The 19,860-nt window shown below is 36.6% G+C and overlaps 1 protein-coding gene and 1 pseudogene across 5 annotated transcripts in view; one reads left to right on the top strand and one right to left on the bottom strand.

Annotated features, from left to right (window-relative positions):
* Positions 1-559: 559 nt before the first annotated feature.
* The window catches only part of ZNF280C (zinc finger protein 280C), a 56,128-nt gene continuing 36,827 nt past the window's right edge, over positions 560-19,860 (bottom strand). For 3 of the 5 annotated variants that reach the window (XM_059679867.1, XM_059679866.1, XM_059679868.1), the window contains 8 exons: positions 19,461-19,607; positions 15,214-15,345; positions 9,209-9,519; positions 8,614-8,754; positions 5,852-5,914; positions 2,507-2,625; positions 2,320-2,356; positions 560-1,666 (listed from right to left, as the gene is read on the bottom strand). In XM_059679867.1, the coding sequence (XP_059535850.1) occupies positions 1,402-1,666; positions 2,320-2,356; positions 2,507-2,625; positions 5,852-5,914; positions 8,614-8,754; positions 9,209-9,519; positions 15,214-15,345; positions 19,461-19,607 (1,215 nt within the window). In that variant the 3' untranslated portion in view covers positions 560-1,401. Of the gene's footprint in view, positions 2,196-2,319; positions 2,357-2,506; positions 2,626-5,851; positions 5,915-8,613; positions 8,755-9,208; positions 9,520-15,213; positions 15,346-19,460; positions 19,608-19,860 lie in introns of all 5 variants that reach the window. The other 2 variants (XM_059679870.1, XM_059679869.1) reach the window with 2 other exon arrangements.
* Positions 10,533-11,017, top strand: LOC132224768 (midkine-like; annotated as a pseudogene).

Raw genomic sequence — 19,860 nt, 5'->3', positions numbered from 1 at the left:
TCTCTCCCTCCCTCCCTTCCTTCTTTCTTTTTAAAGTTATTTCAGAGAGGAAGAGAGAGGGAGACAGAGATAGAAACATCAATGATGAGAGAATAATTGATGGGCTGCCTTCTGCTGCCACCCACTGGGGATCAAGCCTGCAACCCAGGCATGTGCCCTGACTGGGAATCGAACCATGATCTCCTGGTTCATAGGTCGATGCTCAACCACACCAACTGGGCTAAGACAGTTTCAAAGTATAGTTCAAAGATTCTGATGTTAAGAGGTGAAAAACCACTCGTGATTGAGTCAAACAACTTCAGAGCCCGCCCACCTTCATGGTTATTAAGATCACAAAGGAACTCCTGTCAGCCTTTAAAGTTCAAGAATAATAAAGTATAAATAGTGAGCTTTTAACTGTGCTGGAGGAAAAATGGTAACATGCACTCAGTAGATAAAGCCTTCAATCTGTAGGCTAAGTAATCAGGCTTCCATGTAAGAAGCAAAGCAATGCTCCTAGTTGTATGATAAAATCTACAGCTTTCATATGATATTTGTTAAAAAATAATTCCTGAGGCACTTTAACAATACAACTTTTATTAAAAAAATAATAACATCAAAACTGTTCAGAAAATCTATAATAAATGTAACCAAAATAAACAAACACCAACTTAAAAAAAATATACATCTATATATATATTTATATATGGGCAAGAAACAAGTGCGTTTTTTGGTCCCAATATTTTTGAATATATTATCTTTATCCAAAGGTATTACATTAATGGCTAAGAAGATAATATGTATTAGATGTATAGAAATGTAACTTTAAAACTTGTTTTAAGGTCTACAGAAAATGTTTTTCCAAATTTACTATGTCTTTGAACTCATAACTATAATAATGTTAATAATAGTCCTAAGATGGACAGAGGATGTAATAAAATCTAATGGTCTGAACAATTAGCAAATTAAGAAGCTACCAATAGGTAGCTACATGAAATCTATAGAGAATTCTAAGGAATTTCTGAACAGAATGAAACAACCACAAACATTTTAAAGAAAAAAGATAAAAGTGGACATAACAAAAGACATAAAAAAATTTTCTGAAGAACAACATAAAACCAAGATAAAATTAAAATAAGCTTTCAATTTTTAAAACTATTAGTACTGTTGAAAAATCCTATGGTTAATACTGGATAAAACTTTAAAACGATAGTACAAATAACTGTACCTTTGGAAGTGTAATTTTAGAAAACTTTTTTCCAAGAGCATGAAAGTAGCCTTGGTTCCCTATACAACCAGTTTTGATATTCCTTGGACTGCATGCATACTAGAAGACTAAAGGGCAGCAGCCAAAATGATTAAACTCCAACTTAGGTGATAAAGCATTGATTTGATGGGCTTCTCTTGACCATAAGTTTAAGATCAGAACCAAAGCCCCCAATGGGAAGTTGTGCTCAAATTGGTGGGCCTTGAGGTCATCTCTGGCCAAATTAGCATCAGACAGTCATGAAGGAAGTGACTCTTCCTAATATCTGATTTCCTAAGGCCACAACCTACAGGAGGTCTCACAGTTAAACAATTCACATTCCTTGGAAAGAGAGAACAGGCATCAGTTGTGTCCAACGAAGGGGGACACTGACCAGGAGTACCCTGGACATTTTTTGAAATGTCTGTGTTGCTTCTGCATCTGAAAAATATGAAAAATAGAACAATGACAGACAAGGAACGAGAAGACAGCTATCTGACCTAAAAATGTAAGATTTATACAAAATTAACTAATAAGTCAGACAAAACAGACAAAAAAGATGAATAGCCATATCATTTGGAATGCAATATTCTGAAGGCAAGTACAGCAGAGAAAAACACAAATTATTTTAAAGCAAAGCAAAGAAAGACCATAGCAAACAAAAAGTTATTTTTGGAGAGAGCCAACTGGAGAAAAAAAGAGCATGTTAAAATATGTTAACCTGACACAAAGATAAGGTGGAATAAGAATCTAGTGCCATCTGAAAGCTGAAAAGAGCTAAATAATGAGAGCTAGTGTCATGACTTGGGTATTTAACCATTTTCGTGTGAGAAAACACTTCAGAACTTTGAACTTAGGAAACTGGCTCTGTGTAAGAAAACACTTCAGAACTCTGAACTTAGGAAATTCCAACTTGTCTTGCACCAGGTTGCACGAGCTCCATAGAGCAGGAATCTATTTCAACAAGCAGCTTTAAAAACAAAAACAAAAACAAAATACTTTAATATTTTTCATTTCTATTAATTATACATTAAAAATATGCAACAGTGCTAAAATCCACCAAAGAAAAATGCACTGAATAAAAAGAAACTTACTCAGAAGCGGATTCAGAAGTTGAGGTACTTTTGGGAACTGAAATTAGAAGAAGAGTTTTACATTTAAAATAGCATATATGATGAGTGAGACTATCAATTTAATAAAATTAAGACCCCATATTGTGACTGATAAAAAATACAGGAATATATATCAGAAATTCAAAGTAATGCAATTATATATACATACCATTCTCTATTACAACTTGGCAAGTATGAGTTTTACGTTGACTTAAGTGTTTAGCCATACTATCTAAGCCAGAAGAATCAGTCAGAAAATCACATTTAAGGCACACTAGAGTAATGCCCCTATGGAAAAAAGAAGACAGAAAGAAAAGTTTTTTATCTTTTATGAAAATCCATATATAGGTTCAATAATTATTTTCCATGTAGTAACACTTGACTTTTTATGCATCATAACCATCACTTTTCAATTTTGTTACATAAGCCTGATATACCTGAAATGGTGCTTTAGAAAATGGCATAACCATGTCTAAGCTATGCTAACATTTAGTACTTTATAAACTGTTCCCTCTCATACCAGTTGCTAAAAGATAGGAGTCAAGAGACCTAAAGCCCAGTTGTGGCTCCACTGACAACTTGCATAATATATGCCAGGCACAATCTTTCTATACTTTTGCCTATATGCAAAGCAAGTATGTAATATTGATTCATTCAATATACATTTGCTGAGGACCTTCTTTATACACTCTGTGGAGCCTACAATCTAAAATTTTAAGTGACAATAAAATCAGAGAAAAAAGAAATCATTAAAAATGATTATCAGCTTATTAACAAAGCATAAATATACTTTTATAGTTCATTTTAAATTTAGGTATTTCATCTGTATAGAAATAAAAACCAGTAGCATACCTTAGACTGACTTCTCCCCTGCAGTTCTAGTCTTAACAGTTTGTTGTGCATTTACATCTGGCTGTCACATCAAAAATGATCTTCCTAAAACTGAAGTCATCTGCTTTCCTTTCCACCCCTAAAAATCACTCCTCCTGAATGATCTCTCTTATGAGGTCATGTCCCCAAGACAAAGGTTTAAAATCGCAGTTATCTTTAACTCTCTTTTTCCCTAAAACTGTCAATATTTCAAACATTTTTAATAGTAACAATTTATTGAGCACTTCCTGGAGCCAGGCTGAAGGGTTTAGACATATCATATCACCTAAATAGTCTAGAAATCCAAAGTAGTAGTGTGCTATTAATTATAACTGATTTGTTATAGAGGACAAAGTCAGGTTTGGAAACTTAGCAAGGCCAGGGCCAGGTTTGAAACTCAGCCTTTTGATTCCAGAGCTCATGTTCTTAAACATGACGTAATATCACATTATTGCCTTAACCCATGTTTTTATTAAATCAGTCTTAACTACCACAATAATCTTGAATAATCTATGTGCCTTATCCAGCTACAACTCACCTTTTATACCCCTCCAAACTGATATTTCTTCAGTACTCTGATTCTGAATAAAACACCTATGGTTTCCCCAATGCCTTCAAATTAAAATTAAGTCCAATTTCCCTAACCTTTTTCAAGGATTCCATAATCTTGATCTAAAAACTATTCCCCCAGACTTTGATCTCAATACTACAGGGTGTCCCAAAAACATGTATACACACTGTAACAGCTGATGGCTCAATTTTGAAAATGAAATGTATTTCAATAAACACTGCCTTTCCTTTATAATTATTCAAATTGTGTGTATACATTTTTGGGGCACTATCTATATAATAAAAGGCTAAGCGACCGTTATGGTGGAATGACCAGTCACTATGATGCGCAATGACCACCAGGGGCAGACAAGCAACACAGGAGCTGCCCCCTGGTGGTCAGTGCACTCCCACAGGGGGAGTGGCCACTCAGTAAGAAGCCGGGCTTACAGCTGGCAAGTGCAGTGGTGGTGGTGGGAGCCTCTCCCACCTCCAGAGCAGCGCTAAGGAGCAGTGAGTCAAGAGGTAAGGAGCGAGGGATCCCGGTTTGTGAGAGGGACTGGGCCTAAGCCAGCAGTTGGACATCCCCCAAGGGATCCCAGACTGCCAGAAGGCGCAGGCCGGGATGAGAGACTCCGCCCCCCAGTGCACAAATTTCATGCACCAGGCCTCTAGTATTTATATGAATTTCATGCTCCACCCAAACTGTACTATGACTTCTCCTTTTTTCCTATCTTCTTTTTTATTCATGCTATTCCTTCCAACTAGAATGCCCTTATGCCTCTTTGTATAACTAGAAACCACTCTTCTCTTTGAAATCATTAATTCTCATGGCACTCATTACAAACCTCCTTGTATTACTGTAGTTATTTAGTGGATTCTGAGCTAAGTGTGTGTGGTAGGTATAATCAAAGTTAATTATCAGTACCTTTAGAAATATTCATTGACAATTTCTTTGTATAGTAAATAAGTTGCACAATTTTCTTTATTTCAAAAAGGAAAAAAACATACGAATTATGAAGCTATATATTGGTCAAAACCAAGAAAGTGTTACTTTACTAGGTATCTTAAATATCTTTAATATTCAAATATTGTTGGAGAGCCTTATTTTTATTTTTGAATGCCAATCCATGAAAGTTATTTTTTTTTGCTGTTAATCCTCACCTGAGGCTATTTTTTCCATTGATTTTTAGAGAGAGTGGAAGGGAGAGGGGGAGGGAGGGAGGGGGAGAGAGAGAGAGAGAGAGAGAGAGAGAGAGAGAGAGAGAGAGAGAGAGAGGGGGAGAGAAACATAATCGATTGATTGCCTCCTGCACATGCCCTGACCTGGGCCAGGAATTGAGCCTGCAACCCAGGTACCTGCCCTTGACTGGAATCAAACCCACGACCCTTCAATCTGTGGGTCAATGCTCTAATCCAGCCGTGGGTAAACTACGGCCCGCGGGCTGGATCTGGCCCGTTTGAAATGAATAAAACTAAAAAAAAAAAAAAGACCGTACCCTTTTATGTAATGATGTTTACTTTGAATTTATATTAGTTCACACAAACACTCCATCCATGCTTTTGTTCCGGCCCTCCGGTCCAGTTTAAGAACCCATTGTGGCTCTCGAGTCAAAAAGTTTGCCCACCCCTGCTCTAACCACTGAGATAACCAGCTAGGGCTGAAAGTTTCTTAATGACTAACACCACTGAAACAAAGTTTAGTTAGAGCCCTAGCCAGTTTGGCTCAGTGGATAGAGCATCAGCCTGCGGACTGAAGGGTCCCAGGTTTGATTCTGACCAAGAGCACATGCCTGGGTTGTGGGCTCAATCCCCAGTAGGGGGTGTGCAGGAGGCAGCCAATCAATGATTCTCTCTCATCATTGATGTTTCTATCTCTCTATCCCTCTCCCTTCCTCTCTAAAATCAATAAAAAAAGTATTAAAAATAAAAGTTTAGTTAGAGAACATATCCCCTTTTTGATCTAAGAATATAATGAATAAAACTCTATTATGTTCAGTAGCAATCATTTCATTTTCCAAACTAGGCACTCTAGCATCAGGTTAGAAAATTATAATTTTTTAATAAAGAAAACAGAAAAAGATCAGCTAGTTACCTGAGAGTTCCACAATGTTTATGAAAAAGAGGAGACTGTTTACTTGGATGGATGCTATGATAACTGGAGAAATAAGACACAGACAAGATTTTATTATACAATAAATCATATTAATTTTATGACTATATTTCAAGCCTATTTTGAATAAAAGATCCTGGTCTAAGTTATAAAATTCTATTAGTCATTTCTGTTCACTTCAAAATTTGTATTTTATATTTCACTTTACCTGTGTATTTTCTAACAACATATTTCCCTGAGAATATTCTTAAATGATCAGTACCTCAACATTATATCTGAAACAAAATCTCAGTTGTCCTGACCAGTGTAACTCAGTTGGTTGGAGTGGCATCCTGAATACCAAGAGGTCCTAGACAACCAATAATGTTTTCAACTTATTTGTGTTGTTTATAGATGCCAGTGAGTCAAAGGTGAAAATATTTCTCAAATAAAGATGAAGAGTTGGATCTTGGGGAAACTCATCATTGAAATTGGAGGATTTACATTTGAAAAGTAAAAGATAAAAATCTGAGAGTGGTAGGGACCAAGAAAGGAAAGAGGCCAAAAGAGTTGAAGAAAGAAAAAGTAATGAAACAGAGGAGTAGCCAAAAAGGAAGTTTGAAAAAATGTTGGTAACAGTTTAAGAGAAGTTGAGGAGAAGAGTTTCAAAAGTGAGTTATCAAAAATATCAAATACTCTAAAGAAGTCACAGAGGAATAAGAATGAAAAATAGTGAGTAGATTTAGTAATTAGGGCATAACTGTTAAAAAGAAGCAGCTTTAACTGATAGGCAGGGGTGGTACTCAGATTACAAAGGGTAAAGAAATGATAGTAAAGGAAACTCTTTACAAATGTTGTCAATAAAAGGAAGAAAATATGCAAAGTAAAGGTAAATTCCCTTCATCTTAAAAAAAACCCAAACATCCTGAAAATATTTGCAGGCAGAAGGAATGGTAGGGAGAAAAAGAAGTGAAGGCGCAAAAGAACTGAATAAGGCTACAGAGGAAATGGAGGAGCTAAGAGGCAGGGTAAACTCTGAAAAATGGGGCATGTCTTTTTCTAAGATTAATGTCTGGATGATTGGAAAAACGAGGTAGAAAAGTTAATCTTGGGAAAAAGGAAAAGGGTGATCTCTGAGCAATTAGAAAAGGATAACAACTGAGAGGCTAGAATAAAATCTTGAGAGTATTTAAAAGGATTTAAACAGATCTTGTAGATAAAAAAGAGGTATTTTTAAAAAGAGGACCAAATTAAAGTGGAAAATGAATTAAGAGCTGATTGAATCAAGCACAGCTTCATAGTCTATAACTGAGCATAGAGACAGATAAAAAAGGATAAAAGATTCAAGGATAGCAAGGCTAAGCATGACTAAAGATGTAAAAGATTATAGGGCAAAAACAAAGCAACATTCAAACAGATGACTTTGAAGATGAGGTTGACTATAAAGTTGGATTGGTGCTGCTGGACTAAAAAGAGGGGTCAAAACTCAAAGTTATGGAGTAATGAGAATTCAAAGTGAATATTGTATATGATGAGGTAAAATGGGACAGTGGTAAGAAGAGGGTCAACATGTAAAGTGGATGTGAAGTGCTGGCTTTAAAGAAGTCAAGGTACCATGAGGTCAGGCTCATCACCAAGGGGGGCGGGGGGCCTGGCAAGCCATAAAGAAATGTGGGCAAATCCTATAAAGTGGAAGTTAACTATGATCAGAAAGTAACACAGAGGTCTTGTTATGATTTAAGAGAAAACCACTTTTAGTGATTATATCTTATTTCTGACTAAAAACAAAAATTAAGTGGAACTACCTTAATTTGAATCAACAGCATAATTATATTAAAAAAATTTGTCTATTAAAAATAATTCATCCTGAAGGAAGCACGTACCAATAAGATCCAAATGAAAGTAATGTGGGCTCTGAAGTATTTTTCCTAGCATAAAGTATATGATAGATACTAAAATAATATAAATTGAATTGATATATGAAAAGAAATTTCAACAGTAGCATCATCCCTGGAATATCCCTATAGTCTCTCATTTCACATTTCATTGAAATGAATGCAAAGATGGATGGCTTGAAAGAGGGATAGATGGAGAGACAAAGGGGTGGAGGGACAGAGAGAGAGTGCGCATATGTGTGTGCCAATAATGGTCTTAGCATCTTTGACAAATCTGATGTCTCTCAAAGTGACTGATTTATGTGGTTACACGTATTTATTTAATAAATATTTTTGAAACATTTAAAAAGCTTTCTTTGGAAATAACCACTTTTTGAAAGACCCAAAGAAACAAATTTCCCTAACAAACTTATTCTAATTTCATTAGTCTAACTCTTGAAATTTTTGTGCTACTAATTTCATAAATTATTATGCTAGAAAGTAGTACTGGGTAATAGCCTGACAGTGATGGCAAACCTATGACACGCGTGTCAGAGGTGACATGCGAACTCATTTTTTTGGTTGATTTTTCTTTGTTAAATGGCCTTGAAATATATAAAATAAATATCAAAAATATAAGTCTTTGTTTTACTATGATTGCAAATATCAAAAAATTTCTATATGTGACACAGCACCAGAGTTAAGTTAGGGTTTTTCAAAATGCTGACACGCCGAGCTCAAAAGGTTGCCATCACTAGCCTAGGAGTTCCCTATTGCTAGATCCTTTTAGCTCCTTGATGTGACAAACTAGCTTCTAATAGGCCAGATTTGTTTGAAAAACCAAACATCTTAAGTGGCAGTTTTGATTGACAGTATACATATTTAACTCACCTCACCATATGATTTATAAAGGCTTTGTTACAGTTAGTGTTGTATTTGCAAAAATTACAGTGGATATGTATTGAAAAGTGGCTCGCAAAATCTTTAATTTTGGAATGACACTCAATGCACTTGTGAACTCCTCGATAACACCTTATGGAAACAGAAAAAAATGATAAAATTTATATTGTAAAACAAAAATAATAAGGTAAAGCCTTATTAACATTTTATTAATTGAAGCTAAGATATTAAAGTTAACATCTTTAAATAGAGACTTATAATTTGAAATTGTCTTTGAAATAACAAGCTAGAATAAGTGTAAAAAATCTAACAGCAGTTAACCTTTCCCTGGAATAAAAAAGATCATATTAACCAATTCAACTATCATAAGATATAAACACAAAATATAAGTGTAAAAGATGGTAATTATACAATGAACATAGTAATTCAAGTTCTGTCCAACAGTTATAAAAAGTACCTTTTTACTGCTTGGCCTTTAAGATAAGTAATCATCATGTAAATGTGCAAGGGGGTTTTGTGATCTGGTAAATTATAATAAAAGAAACCTTTAATTTGAATATTAAATTGATATTGCAAATCAGATTACCTTAAGTTCTTCAAAGCTATGATGATTTTGTTCTTTCTGTTGCGTTGTTTCTTTTGCTTGCAAGAGGTTTTTCCTTTGCATTTAGATGCACCTTTACCTTGCTTACTTGAATTGGCTAGTTTACATATACTGGAAATAGTTGAACGAGCCTTACGTATCTTAGATTTACTTGCACTCGATTTTGTGGAGCTTTTAGTAGTTGTATTTTTAGACTTTGGAGGTGAGACCTGAAGAGAAGAAGTGCTTGGAGTATCACTAGAAGATGGAGTTGATGGCTTTGAATGAGATCCAAATGAAGCTCGAATAGTAACCTATAAATATGAAGGCAATATATATTTTTTTAATAAAATTAATCATCCAAATAATATTAAAAAGGTCACTGCAAGCACTCACAGCATGATCAATTGTTTTTTGACGAGGGTGCCAAAATAATTCAGTGAGGGAAACAATAGTTTTATCAACAAATGGTGCTAGTACAAATAGATATTCTACATTCCAATCAAGTTGGATCCCTTCTAGATATATAACTTAACTCAAAATATACCAAAAGTCCAAATTGTAAGAACTAAAACTAGAAAACTCTTAGAGGAAAACATAATAAATCTTTGTGACCTTGGGTTAGGCAATAATTTCTTAAATATGACACCAAAAGCAACAAGCAACCAAAGAAAAACAGACAAATCGGACTTCATAAAAATTATAAACTTTTGTGCTTCAAAGGACACCATTAAGGAAGTAAAAAGATAAACTATAGAATGAGATAAAATATTTTCAAAACATATATCTAATAAGGGACTTATATACAGAATATATAAAGAACTCTTACAACTCAGTATAAAGACAAATAACCTGGGGTGGTGAACACACAATGCAGTGTACAGATGATGTGTTGCGGAATTGTGCACCTGAAACCTGTATAATTTTGTTAACCAGTGTCAATCCAATAAAGTCAATAAAAAGTAAAGAAAGACAAATAACCCAGTTGAAAAATGGGAAAGTATATTGTAATAACTATGTATGGTGCCAGGAGGGTACTAGAATATCAGAAGGAACATTCTGTAAAGTATATAGTTGTCTAAACATTATGCTATATATCTGAAACTAAAACAAATAATGTTGAATGTAAACTATAATTGAAAAAAATTTAGAAAAATGGGCAAGTGATATGAATAGGCATTTCTTCAAAGATATATACAATGGCCAATAAGCACATGAAAATATGCTCAACATCACTAGTCATCAAGGAAATGTAAGTCAAAACTCCAATGAGATATCACTTAAGACCAACTAGAATTGCTATAATAAAAAAGGCAGATAAGAGACAAAAGGGGCCGCAGCAGCTGGAGCAGGACTGGCCAGCGCTGGAGGAAGCGAAGCATCGCGGGCAGCAAGCGAGATGCAGCACCTAGGATTCCTCTTCCTCGCCTTCCACACCCTGCTGGCGCTCACCTCCGCTGTGGCCAAAAAGAATGACAAAGTGAAGAATGCTCAGAGTGGACCTGGGGGTCCTGCACTCCTAGCAGCAAGGACTGCGGGGCGGGTTTCCGCCAAGGTACCTGCGGGGCCCAGTCTCAGTGCATCCGGTGCAGGGTGCCATGCAACTGGAAGAAGGAGTTTGGAGCCAACTGCAAGTACAAGTTTGAGAGCTGGGGGTCATGTGTTGGGAACTCGGGCACCAAAGCCCGCCAAGGTACCCTGAAGAAGGTGCGGTACAATGCCCAGTGCCAGGAGACCATCCATGTAACCAAGCCCTGTGCCCCCAGGACCAAAGCCAAGACCAAAGCCAAGAAAGGGAAGGGAAAGGACTAGAGGCCAGACCTGAATGCCAAAGAGCCCCTGGCCCACGTCTTCCCTCCCACAGCCCCAGGTATAACCCACCAGTGTCTTTTGTTACTCTTTTTAAATTTTTTTTATTTTTATATTTATTTTTTTATCTCTAAATTCTTTATTAGTTAAGGAATTACAAATGTGTCCTCATCCCCCCCCATTAACCCTCAACCCCCCCCACTCATGCTCTCATCCCCCTGTTGTCCATGTCCATGTCTTTTGTTACTCTTCACCTTTATTAATCATGCCCTGCCCTTTCCCTTTCCACCCCCGCCCCAACCCCCTAAGTGCCCAAAGTGGGAAGGGACAAGGGATTCTGGCAGCTTGAGCCTCCCCCAAAGGAATTTGATTCCCATGCCCCTGTTGTTCTTACCCACAATGACGCCATTGCTAAAAAGCAAATAAAACTCATTTTCTACCCCCCCCAAAGGCAGATAATAAAAAGTGTTGCTAAGTATATGGAGAAATTGCAACTCTTATATATTGCTGGTGAGAATGTACAATGGTGCAGTAGCTTTGGAAAACAGTTTGGCAATTCCTCAAAATGTTAAACATAAGAATTGTCATATAACCCAGCAATTTGATTCCTAGCAATTCCATCCAAGAGAAATAAAAAATTTTGTTCACATAAAAACTTGTACATGAATTTTCATAGATGCATAATTCATACAGACAAAACCTGGAAACAACCAAAATGCCCATCAGTTGATGAATGGATAAATAAAATATGGTATATCACTACAACTGAATAATATTCACCCATAAATAAAGAATGAAAGTACTGATACATAAGTACTGGTATCTAAGTACTGACTGATACAGCCATAAGAAAGAGTGAAATATTGAAATAAGCTACAATATGGATGAATCTCAGAAACATTATGTGAAGTGAAATAAGTCAGTTATAAAAATCACTTATGGTATGATTCCATTTATATGAAATATCCAGAACAGGAATATCCACCGGGACAGAAAACAGATTAAAGTTTGCCTGAAGCTGATAGAAGGGAAATAGGAAGTGACTGACAATGGATATGGGGTTTCTTTTGGGATTGATGAAAATGTTCTAAAATGGATTGTAGTGATGTTTGTACAACCTTATGAATGTACTAAATAACACTGAATTGTACACTTTTTAAAAATATATATATTTTATTGATTTTTTACAGAGAGGAAGGGAGAGGGATAGAGAGTAAGAAACATCGATGAGAGAGAAACATCGACTAGCTGCGTCCTGCACACTCCCCACTGGGGATGTGCCTGCAACCAAGGTACACGCCCTTGACAGAATCGAACCAGGGATCCTTGAGTCCACAGACCAACGCTCTATCCACTGAGCCAAACCAGTTAGGTCTGAATTGTACACTTTAAATGGGTCAATAGTATGATATAAAAATTATCTAATCTTATATAATAAAAGAGAAATATGTACATTGACCGTCACTTTGCAACACTCCACAGCCAATCAGGAGCAAGCATGCAAATTAACCTGACAAAGATGGCTACAGCCCCACCCCCTGGCTGCTCCGGGCCTCTGGGCAGTGTGCCTCGTCAGGGCCTCTCTGCTATGCTCCACACCTGTCAATTGTCCTTGCAGCCTCCCTGTGGCCCAGCCCGAGGCCTCAGAGGCAACCCTCTGGTGCCTGAGGTTGTAGCTCCCGGTGTCTGGCATCTCCCTCTCCCCCACCCCTGCCCAGCTGCTCTGATAAACAAAACCCTAGTGTTGGAGCAGCCCTGCTGGCTGGGACACGCGGGAGCTCACTCAGTGCACAGTTAGCACACCCCGGGAGCCCCGGGCCAGCCAAGGGGCGATGGTGGCAGCCATGGCGGCAGTGGCAGGCGGCTCAGCTTTGTTTTGAATAGATGAAAGAGGCCACCTACACAGTAACCCAAATTATCAGATCTCCCTCCTCCCTATCTCCTCAAATCAAGAGGGGAGGGGCAATGGGTGTGGAGGGAGGGCAGGCAGGCAGGCAGGAGGCAGAGGGTGGAGGAGGAAGAGGATGAGGAAGGGGGCCAGATGCATCCCACTTTCACAATAGGAAAGTGAAACCAACCATCGAACCCAACCTCTCCAGTCCTTCCCGCCTCCACTGCCGCTTCACAGGCTGCCAGAACGAGCCCGCTGTGTGTCCGGCAGCCAGGGGAAGGAAGGCCTATTCTTGCACGAATCTTTGTGCATCAGGCTTCTAGTATCTCAATAAAGCTATTTCAAAAATCACTGCAATACAGAAAGTTAAAAATCATTACTTTGAAAATGGCAAGTGTAAATTACAATCAGTTAAATCTTCCATTTATTCTAAATGGTCATACCAATGAAATAAAATTTATTTACTGTCATACTAGTACAGTTTTGTATTGCTAGTATTTATATGTTAACACAGATATGGACAATTAGTAGTTTGTACTAATTATATGAATATCAAAAGAGCACATTCCATGGCTATTTTATACTCTGATATAACTAAATAGCTTTCACAAATTTAGAGGTCAAAATTTATTCTCAAAGGCCTCAAATAATAAATATGGAAAGGCCTAAATTACTTTTTGGTAACCATAAAATAGATCTCCAATAAATGTGACCCGCTGTCTCTGGGGACTCACTGGAGAGAATTTATGGTTCCAAAGGTTACTGTGGAGGTTATATCAATTCATCATATGTCATGGAGTGTTTAATAATACTCACAATTTCCTTTAAGGGACCTAATATAAAATTTGTCATTTAGTATTTAGAAAAAGAAAATGTTTGCTCATATCCCTTAGTTAATATAATGAAAAACACAGTTGCCTATTTATATTCTTAATCATTTGACTATACTACCCCCATATACTTGAGGAGCAGACAATAAAGAAGTCATATGTAATACATACATATGACTTTCCTATTGTGAAAGTGGGATGCAACTGGCCCCCTTCCTCATCCTCTTCCTCCTCCACCCTCCGCCTCCTGCCTGCCCGCCCTCCCTCCACACCCATTGCCTCTCCCCTCTTGATTTGATGAGATAGGGAGGAGGGAGATCTGATAATTTGGGTTACTGTGTAGGTGGCCTCTTTCATCTATTATGGTTTGGTATCATACAAAGAACACTGAACTAGGAATTAAAAGACCCAAGGTTAAGTCTCAGTACCACCTCTTCCTAGCCATGTGACCTTGAGTAAGTAACTTATCCTCTTTAAACTTTCTCATTTATAGTATGGGAATACTATCTGCCTTGTCTACCTCATTGAATTGCTACATGGATTAAATAATAGAATGTATTAAAAAACATGCTGAAAGCTTAATTCTAAAGTATAAGGCATTTAGTGCCAATCATTATGATTAATATTATAATAATGTTATAATGAAATATACTAATTATTACTACTAATAAAGGAAGATATGAGGGAGGACTGCACTGCTTACATTAATATTCTGTATGTCTTAGTCTCAGCATGGAATGAATGGATTGCAGGGAAGGATACTGGATAGCTTCTCTCACTCTACACCTTCAGAGCACTGTTTTACATTATTTTCAAACAGTAGACATATTCACATTCAAAGGTAAGTGCTCAAAAACAAATATAAATGCTTGGGAACTGTTCATGTTGGATTATACATTTCTCCACTGGAGCATAGTCAAGAGCTGACTTTACATAAAAAAAGTCAGAGAAAAAGTACATAAGGCAAACAGGGAAAAGGAAATTTGCAGTCAGATGTGTTTGCACTCTTAAAACATCAATGCTATTCAGAAGCAGAACATGCTTCTCTGAGAATAGACTCAGTAATACCAACTTCAACGAACTATGGCACTCAAGCACTATGACAAATTCCAGAGACACAAAGATAAATTAAACCTGATCCTGACCCTACAGTCTAGCGGCTGAAGCAGATATATATGCTGCCAACTGGATTAGCTCAGAAATAGCCTATAGAATATTGAAACAAACCATTGACTCAAACTACAGTTAATCTACTTGCACTCACTACAAAGGAATATGATCCAATATAGCACATGTCAATCAACTCAGAAAAGAATGGAAAAAGTTTTTCTTTCCAAACATAGGATAAAACCTAAAATTAAAATCTTAATGACAATCAGAAGTCAATTTTTAATATTATATTCAATAGATAAAACCAGGTGGGAGGTTATTTCTATAATCACACAAAATGTTAAAATACAACATATTTAAAAACTCACTTTTGAACCAGGAGGCAAGCCTTCTAGTTCTTTAGGTTTTATAAAAGTCCGATGCTGGGTCTTGTGATCCAGTTTCTCCTTGCTGGTCAAAAATTGCAATCTGCATTTTGTACAACGATGAACTCCTTTTTTCTGTTTAAAAAATAATATTAGAAATAATAATTTATTAGAGACTGTGACATTGGGCAAGTTACTTACTCTCTATAATGTGTTTGTATTACTATTTTAGTTTCATTTGCTTCCTTATCTATGAAATGAAAATGACCATATACCTGCTTTGTAGAGTGGTGGTGAGAATTACACAAGATGATACAAGTAAAAGTACTAGTAACTGTCATACGGCAAGTGATTAATATATGTCACTTGCTTTATTATTATTATTTTTTTTCCACTCCATTCATCAGTTTATTTCGTTAATTAAATTCCATATATGAGTGAGATCATGTGATACTTGTCTTTCTCTGACTGACTTATTTCACTTAATTGCCTTATTATTATAAAGATTTAATGAGGCTGTTTAACACATCTGAAATCCTTCACCTTTTCTTAAAAGTTCTACAAGCCGTACAGTTAGCTCTAAAATCACTCAGTGGAAAGAAATAAAATAAAATGAAATAAAATAAAATCACTCAGTGGCTCAGTGGTTGAGCATTGACCTATGAAGCAGAGGTCACAGTTCAATTCCTGGTCAGGGCACATGCCCGGGTTGCAGGCTCCATCCCCAGTGTGGGGTGTACAGAAGGCAGCCGATCAATGATTCTCTCTCATCATTGATGTTTCTATCCCTCTCTCTCTCTCCCTTCCTCTTTGAAATCAATAAAAATATATTAAAAAAATAAAATCACTCAAAATATATTATTTTTAGGAAAAAAGTTTCATCCGAAGTCTTCATAAAGAATAAAATTGACTATAGATTCAACCATTTTTATTGTCTTAAATGGCACTAATATGATCTCAATCACAAGCTTATACTCCTGCTATGGTTTTTGAGTATTTTGTGAACAATTATACAAATTGCAAGTACTTTGAAGGATGTCTGGTGATCTTTTGTATTAATAGTCGTTCCTTTACTGCAGGCTGGGGAACGTCTGGCCTGTGGGCCATATAAGGCCTACAAAATAATTTGGTCTGGTCCGACCAAGGCATTAGAGGTAACATAATTAAATGTTTGACCAAATATAGCAGGCTAATTTTTAAGTTGATAATGGACCTCAAATGATGTAATAAATATCTAAATGGCCCCTGGCACAAAAAAGGCTCCCCACTCCTGCTCTACTGACTGCTGACTGCCTATCTCTTAGGTTCTTGAAACTTACAAAAAGTTTAGGCACTCAAGGTGTGTCAGTAATCTCTAAGATTACTCCAAGTTTTGATGATCTAGTAAGAGGAATTATAAGATTTAGAAGTTGTGATACCTGTAGCTCTGATTTATTACAGTGAAAGGATACAGAGCAGGATTAATACAGGAAAGAAAAGCACATTGGGTGGAGTCTGAAGGATACTGGCTCCAATTTCCAAGTGCTTCTCCCGATGGAGTTGTATAGGGCACAATCAATCCTCTAACAATATGAAAGCGTTTTATTTTGTTTGTTTGTTTGTTTGTTTTGCCAGGGAAACTCTTTTGAGTCTAAGGGCCCTGATTTTTTATGGGGTTCAGTCACCAATCTTCAGATTCCCAGTAGAAAAGCAAGTGTTCACTACAATCATATTTTTTTTGGACAAGTGATCTAGAAAAGCTGGTAAACATGGTTCAAAGTTTCAGGCATGTAAAATACTCATCAGTTAACAAAGGTTCAGTTTTCAGGAGTTAAGTAAAGCTGGTTATGCAAATAGACCTTTCTGAAAATGTGCATGATTTGGCAACTCAAGACCTGTTGGGTTAACTATATACATGGCAAGTTGAGAAATACAACTCAGGGTCTGAAGAGTGACCACAAATCATGTAAACCACGTAAGAGAGACAGTCCTCATAGCAAGCCCATTCTTCTCTTTCTTACCTTTCTAAGCATATTATTACTCCCTCCACATCTATACTTCACCCTGGTGCTTAGTAAAGCATGGGAGAAAGAATTATGTTAAAAAAGCTTCCTAATGAAATAGTCAGAGCTTTATATCTCCTACTTCTTTTCTAAATCAAAGGTCAAAAGATGAAACATAGAGCATCAAGACCAGTGGTTCCCAAATCCTATTCCTCAAGAAATGTTAATAAAAGACTGAGAAACAGGAATCAGACTATCAATCCCCAGAGGGAAGGTAGGGGAGGGAGGGGGTAAGGGGGAGAGATCAACCACCAAAGGGCTTGTATGCATGCATATAAGCCAAACCAATGGACACAGAAAACAGGGGGATGAGAGCATGAGTTGGGGGGGGGGGCGGGGAGGTTGGGGGTTAATGGAAAATGAGGACACATTTGTAATACCTTAACCAATAAAGAAATTAAAAAAAAGAAATGTTAATAGATATTGCACAAATAAAAGGTTCAATGGTCAAATAAGTTTTGGGGAAAATATATGCAATATCCCTTGCTTGGAGATTTATTATTTTTTTAGCATATTGAAAGCTCTTAACATATTATTTTTTTAAAATATTAATTTGGTAAATCTAGCCATTTAATGAATCTCCTTTTTTCTGGAGACAATTTTAGAGCAGAACCTCTCTTAACATCTGATGGAACCTTGGTGGAGAAACCTTAGAATAGAAAGATTTTTTTTGTTAATCTCCACCCAAGGATATCTCTCTCTATGTGTTTCTCTCCCTTCCTTCCACTCTCTCTCTTCTTCATGTTGATTGGATAAAGGAAAAGCAGCTGGTGATAGCATTCTCTCAGCTGTGACACAGAGAGAGAAACATCGATGTGAGAGAGACACATAGCTTGGTTGCCTCCTGCCCACGTCCTAATCAGGGCCAGGGATCGATCCTGCCACCCAAGTACATGCCCTTGACTGGAATTGAATCCAGGACCCTTCAGTCTGAGGGCTGATACTCTATTCACTGAGTCAAACTGGCTAAGGCTAGAACAGAAAGATTTTGCCAGATGTTCTTAAGAATGAGGTGGCATATCAGGATAAAAAAAATAAGCATGTTGGTACCATCCCAGTCATAACATAAGTGATCCTAAATGTATTTGGATATGCTACTTTTATGAATTTTTTGTAATTAACAACTACAAGTTGATTTCATGATTATCTAATGACTGGAACTAAAGGCAATGTTAGCAGTGGTGTGGAATAAATTGGCCATGACAGTGTAATCAATAGTAAGAAAATGTAATAAGCTGATCAGTGAGAAGACAAAATTTGATTACAAAACTTGATTAATTAGATTCAGGGAATTCACTGACTGCTTCTGATTTTGGCAAAGGTATCATTGCTCTTTCAAACACTCAAGAATAGATTTACTTCAAAGGGGGGCAAATATATAGTGATGGAAGACGATTTAACTGTGGATGGTGGCCACACAATGCAATATTTAGATCATGTATTAGAAATGTACACTAGAAACATGTATGGCACCCCAACAAATTTAATTTAAAAAGTTTTCAGCCCAAATAAAAGATGGTCTAATTGTGTCAGGAAAAGAACAAGCAAGCATAAAATGATAATTCAAAGGAAAGATGAAAGCACTAATACTGGTATCTGAGAAATTACATAGCAGAACTGGCAAGTCATCCAGGAAACAAATTATAACCTAAATGTAACTCTCTGGCATAGTTCACATTCTAGAAAAAGTCTCATTGCTGTTTCCTTTATCACTGATGGCTACAAGAGACTGTTCCAGGTCACTGATGAGAACCACATGTCTTCTCATAATAAAAAATGGGCCAGAAATAGGAAATAACGTTTGAAGAGAAAAAGGGAAGAGAAGACTATGAGTCCTCAATTATATCTTCCTCGGTTCATACTTACCCTTTTCTCTGCTCCTGATTACCTTCAAAATCATTTCCATTCTCAACATTCTTAGACGCCCGAAATATCCAACCTAAATATTCCACTCACATTCCCTCTTCTCCTCTACTCTAGGCTTCATATTTCTATCTACACTTCAGAATTTTCACTTTCATGAGCCACATCATGAGGAAGGAGACAAGTAAAAGAAGTGGAAGTTTCATAAGTAATTCAGCATAAATTGTAAATTGTGTCATTTGGAACAACTTTGCTTTCCTTCTAGAACAAATCTAACCAATGATCTAAGAATATATATATAATCTTTTCACTAAGACAAAATAAATAAGAACTGCTAAATCTTACCTGATGTTTCATGTAATGATTCATGTAGGGGGTTGCCATTCTACTAACTTTGAGGCAAAATGGACACAGCAAGTTCTTTGTGTTTTCATGGGATGTTCTAAAATGAGTTTCTACATCAGAAAATGTTGATGATCTAAACTGGCAAACCTAGAAATATAAAGAAGGTTTAGTTTAACTTGAATGTATAACTGATATGCAATTACATTAAAGTAGCAATGATAAATCATTTTTTCAGAGGAACATTACGTTCTAATTCATCTTTGCTGCCTATACAATCAAGAATCCTATTACTTCAGATAATAATGATGATCTTTGAAACAGAAAAGTATCATTCAAACTCTAACACCTCTTGTCCTATACAGCTTATCCTGCTATATAAAATGAGAGTATTCTCTTCTTT

The sequence above is a fragment of the Myotis daubentonii genome, chromosome X, assembly GCF_963259705.1.
Source record: "Myotis daubentonii chromosome X, mMyoDau2.1, whole genome shotgun sequence".
NCBI lineage: Eukaryota > Metazoa > Chordata > Mammalia > Chiroptera > Vespertilionidae > Myotis > Myotis daubentonii.
This window is presented reverse-complemented; position numbering and strand designations above follow the sequence as displayed.